This window comes from Helobdella robusta (genome assembly GCF_000326865.2).
Source record: "Helobdella robusta unplaced genomic scaffold HELROscaffold_98, whole genome shotgun sequence".
In the NCBI taxonomy this organism is placed as follows: domain Eukaryota; kingdom Metazoa; phylum Annelida; class Clitellata; order Rhynchobdellida; family Glossiphoniidae; genus Helobdella; species Helobdella robusta.
Window position 1 is genome coordinate 71,193 of NW_008705554.1, and position 5,458 is coordinate 76,650.

Here is a 5,458-nt window from a genome sequence, read left to right on the forward strand (position 1 = left end):
ATCGCTTTCATCATCACACGTCTGTTCCTCCATATTTCTATTATTCTTTTTCCTCGGCTTTTTGTCTTTTTATTTTTTTAATCAGTGTTTTCGTACATGTATATTTATATTTATGGTTGATATAGTTTTATTATTATTATTATATTATTATTTATAATTATTATAGTCTTACTTTTTATCATTTTCCATTAAATATATTTGTGATTACACCTTATTTGTTTATTAATTTTATGTCTCATTAGCAAAGTTGTTTAAAAACTGTACCCATACGAAGGAGTGTAGTGGATTATTTATATGAACATGTAAGAAATACAACATTATCCTATTAGAATATTCAATTATTTTTCATATTTTTTGCAGTTTAAATTCGTTTAAATTCATCACAAACATGTTTTATTATACTTATGTTTGTTCCCAATAATTGTTTGTCCTTATTTTCATTCAAATGTGTGTTCTCTAAAAATATATTTTATTAACATACTTACTCCATAAGCTTATACGTAATTCGGTTGGTAACGACTGACTCCTACTTAAGTTTGCAATGCATATTTCAGTATCAATTTTGAATCGATAAACTTTGGAAAATATAAAAAAAGGATAAATATAAAAAGTTCAGAAATGGCGAGTGTGCGTTACGAGACAATGACATATTTCAAATCCAGTAAAACTATTCCTCTCTCTTTCTAATCAAAGAAGACATCGAGCGCTAGATGGCAGGACAACATCATCCATAACTAAAATTACAAAAGTAAAATTACTAACTTGTAAAACAAAATGAACAATATAACAATCAAACAATAACCATCAAAATATAAATAGTAATGACGAGATAAAATGTTTCAACTGCATTATATCATCTAGGGCCCCTAAAAGTATGATGAACGTGCAAATGACATTGAACGACAAAATTTAAATATTATTAGAACATCCTCAACTCAGCATCAACGCCATCAACTGTAAAACCAACAACAACATCAGCAACAACAACATTAACACCCCCAACAACAGCAACATCAGCAACAACAACATTAACACCCCAAACAACAGCAACATCAGCAACAACAACATTAACACCGCCAACAACAACAACATCAACTACAATAACATTAACACTACCACCAACAACAACAACAGCAACAACAACATTAACAACAACAACAGTAGCAACAACAACAACAACAACATCAACTGCAACAACAACAAAAATAGTTACAGCAAAATCAAAACCATTATTTACTACGCATCATCAATATACTGTACGCCACCATTACCACCAACAAAAACATCTTAAAGACAACCTTCATCAATGTATCCGAAACTTTATCATCATCAACTTCAGTATATCAAAAACATTATTATCTATGTATCAACATCATCAATATATCAAGAACAACAACTTCTTCAATATTTCAACAATATCATCGCCCTCAAATAGCACAGCGTAGTTAAAACCAACCAAACAGAGCTGAATTGACATCCAATTTAGACAACAGGCTGTTGTTTAGGGCCCCATCTCTCTTTGTGACACCTCAAAAAGTACCAAATCGAGTTCTTCCCAAATGCTTCAATAAACATTTTGTCGCATGTTCTTATTAAAATAAAATAGTTTTGTTTAAATGTGGTTCACAAATGTTGGTAATTTTTAATAATATTTCATTATTGTCTCATCAAATTATTTGACTATCAGCTCAGCGGTTTTTATAGTTGATCCGGCTTAGAAACAATTGTCGTTTCAGAAAAGATCCTAAACATTTTAATGGATCTGAGGAATTTGAATCCATGTTCTTCCTCCATGTTATATCTGCGCATCATGAAGTTTTTTTGAAGATTTTGCTGTAACAGTCCGAAATTTCCAAATCAGTTTAGATGCATGTAAAAATTTAATGTTTCGATTTTGGGTTTTGTTGAATCTTTTAGAGAAGTTTTTATCATTTTGAAATAAAAAACAAAAAATAGTTTGATGTTGACTACATGGCATAAATATAAAATAGTGGATACTAACATTAAGGGAAGTTATTTTCTAGATAACCTGAGCCAAGGAACAAGTCCAGTCTTAAACACATTCGTCTTATTGTGGATGCCCCAGCCAACTCATTGTAAGGAGAGTTTCATTTTTAACAAACAAACTTAATTTTCAACAAAACAGAAAACTACAGAAAAAGAAATTTGTAGACAAATTATTGCTCTGTGGCAGGCAGATCCTGAAGATGTGGGCATGATGATGAGTCTCGTTGAAAAAATCATACACTTCTATCAATATGTCAAACATAGTCAAGCCTTATCATCCAGAGAGTAATGTTTAGCAATTGTATCCGACCGGCATGTAGAGCAGTTTTGGGATAATTTCGTAGCACGATGATAAAAAATTGCTCTGGAAAAAGTCCATTGTCATAAAATGTTTGCGTCTGACCAGAGTTAAGGGGGAAATATATTAGTTAATTATTTTCGTACGTAATCACTTCGTTTTAATATTTTTCAAAAATTCAACAACGAGCGTTTAATTACTGCAGAGTAAAAAATATTCTCGATTTTAAGAATTTACTTTTAAAAATGATTTTCTGATGAATTGAAATTAAAAATAACTTTTAAAAAAAGTAAATTTAACGTTGTAGATGCCTAAAAATCCTATTATCAAGCTCATGAAGACCATAAATCTTAAATAACGAAGAGCCACACTAAGTCTAAACTTGGCCTTGCGACCAAAACTTCATCCCAACACAACACAACGAAATAGTTACAACAACACTAAAAAAACTAACGATATACTAGATAATTCGTAACAATAATAACAACAACATTAATCTAGACTGCAGCAATATCATTAATACAAAAAAATACAAACAAAACAAAAAAAAAACAATACAAACAAAAATAACAACAACATTAACACCAACAACGACATTATCAATATAAACAACCACATAATAATCAACAATTTTTATATTGCAACAACAACAACAACAACATCCTCCTCCTCCTCCTCGTCATCATTATCTATCACAAAATCTACATTGAAGTAAAAAATCGATAGAATAATACCAACAACAACAACAACAACATCCAAATAAATTTGTTATCAGCATGATTAACAGCCACAATGATACATTACATCAAAAATGACATCAACATGACGTTAATATGATTAACATCTCATCAACAATCTGTTTGCCCGAGTATAACATTAAACATTACATCAAGTATTACATTGGGTATTGTTAAATAATTATATTACAACATTAACATTGCCATCAATTATAAATACTTAAATTTGAAAACAACAATGGCAACAACAACAAATAAAAAAAACATCAACATCTAACATAGCTGACCAACAACAAACAATTTATCCGCAACAACAACAACTACTACTACTACTTAATAAAACATTAATAACAACAACATCAACTATTATCTAGTAAAACATTAACAACTACAACAAGAGCAACAACTATTTAGTAAAACATTGCCAACATCAATGACATCAGCAACAAAAAAACAACAACAGCAGCATCGAAGACAAAAAGACGGCAACAAATTTGACAGGTCGAACATCAACAACATGTACAAAGACAACTACATCGACAATAGCAACAGCGAAAATTCAAAACACCAACATCATATACTATTAACCACCACAACAACAAAGACAGCACCAACAACAGAAGACAACAACAAAAAACAATAACAAAAGAACAAAAACAAAAACAGCACCAACAACATCAAAGATCAGCGACAAAGACAACCCAAACAACATTAAACAACAACAACCACACCAACAAGAAGAAGAAGAAAAAGAAGAAGAAGAAGAACAACAACAACAACATCGTACGTGAAAATCATGTTTGAGAGGCACTCCATCATGGCGTGCAGGCCCAGAAGATCCTTATCAATAATAACGAGTACCCTTGTTCTTCCGTATTTGCTCTCTTGCCTTGTATTGCGCCTGCCTCTTGTATGCGCATTTACCGCCATTCTGTATTACGGTTGGTCTTTGTTTTTGTATATTTTAATTTGTATTTAACATACATACATACATACATACATACATACATACATACATACATACATACATACATACATACATACATACATACATACATACATACATACATACATACATACATACATACATACATACATACATACATACATACATACATACATACATACATATATACATACATACATATATACATACATACATACATACACACATACATATATACATACATACATATATACATACATACATACATACATACATACATACATACATTCATACATACATACATACATACATATAAACAAACACACATACAAACAAACATACGCTTGCACACACGCACGCACGCACACGCACACGCATACAAAGTCGGCGTCACTTGCTTTTAAGCGTATTTTAAATAAAACAATTAGGAAGAGAACAAGAAGAGGAATATCGTTATCGTTCGTTACGCGGCGCTGGTGGTGTTGTTGTTGTTTTTGTTGTTGTTAATGCTGATGTTGTTGTTGCTGATGTTGTTTTTGTTGTTGTTTTTGTTGTTTTTGTTGTTGTTATTGCTGATGTTGTTGTTGCTGATGTTGTTTTTGTTGTTGTTGTTTTTGTTGTTGTTATTGCTGATGTTGTTTTTGTTGTTGTTGATGTTGTTGATGTTGTTGTTGTTGCTGATGTTGTTTTTGCTGTTTTTATTGTTGTTGTTGCTGATGTTGTTGTTTTTGCTGTTGTTGTTGATGTTGTTGCTATGTTGTTTTTGTTGTTATTGTTGTTGTTGCTGCTGATTTTGTTTTTGTTGTTGTTGTTGCTGATGTTGTTTTTGCTGTTTTTGTTGCTGTTGTTCATGTTGATGTTGTTGCTATGTTGTTTTTGTTGTTATTGTTGTTGTTGCTGCTGATGTTGTTTTTGTTGATGTTGTTGTTATTGTTATTGCTGATGTTGTTGTTGTTGCTGCTGATGTTGTTGTTGATGTTGTTGTTGTTGATGTTGTTGTTGTTGTTTTTGTTAATATTAAATTTAACATTACTACTTTGCTAATTATTGATGTCTTATGAGATTTTGAATGCACATCATGTTTATCTGGATGTTATTTTTGTCGATTTTCGTTTTCGTGTATTTAATCGATCAGATTGTATATTTGAAATTGTTTTTGTGGGCATTTTGCGCAAACATTCGTTTTGTTGGTGTTTTTTGTTGTTGTTTTAGTTGTTATTGTTGTTGTTGTTGTTGATGTTATTGTTATTGTTGTTGTTGTGGTGTTTTTGTTGTTGTTAATGATGTTATTGTTGTTAGGTTGTAGTAGTAGTTGTAGTTGTCGTTGATGTTATTGTTGTATTGTTGTTGTGTTTCAGATAGACAAGTAGGTGTTTAAAATTGTTAGCTGGCTCGAAGCATTTGACATAAGTTATTAGGCACCCTCTTGCTCATATCCTCATCGTTTCTTCAATGTTTGCTTGGTTCTTT

At 31.1% G+C, this 5,458-nt stretch overlaps 1 protein-coding gene across 1 annotated transcript; it reads right to left on the reverse strand.

Annotated features, from left to right (window-relative positions):
- Positions 1-1,698: 1,698 nt before the first annotated feature.
- On the reverse strand, positions 1,699-3,972 carry HELRODRAFT_183060 (hypothetical protein; the record flags this gene model as incomplete). The annotated part of the gene is made up of 3 exons (XM_009033772.1): positions 1,699-1,833; positions 2,318-2,405; positions 3,830-3,972. 3 exons carry the CDS (start codon positions 3,970-3,972, stop codon positions 1,699-1,701), a joined length of 366 nt encoding a protein of 121 aa, XP_009032020.1.
- Between the last annotated feature and the right edge of the window lie 1,486 nt (positions 3,973-5,458).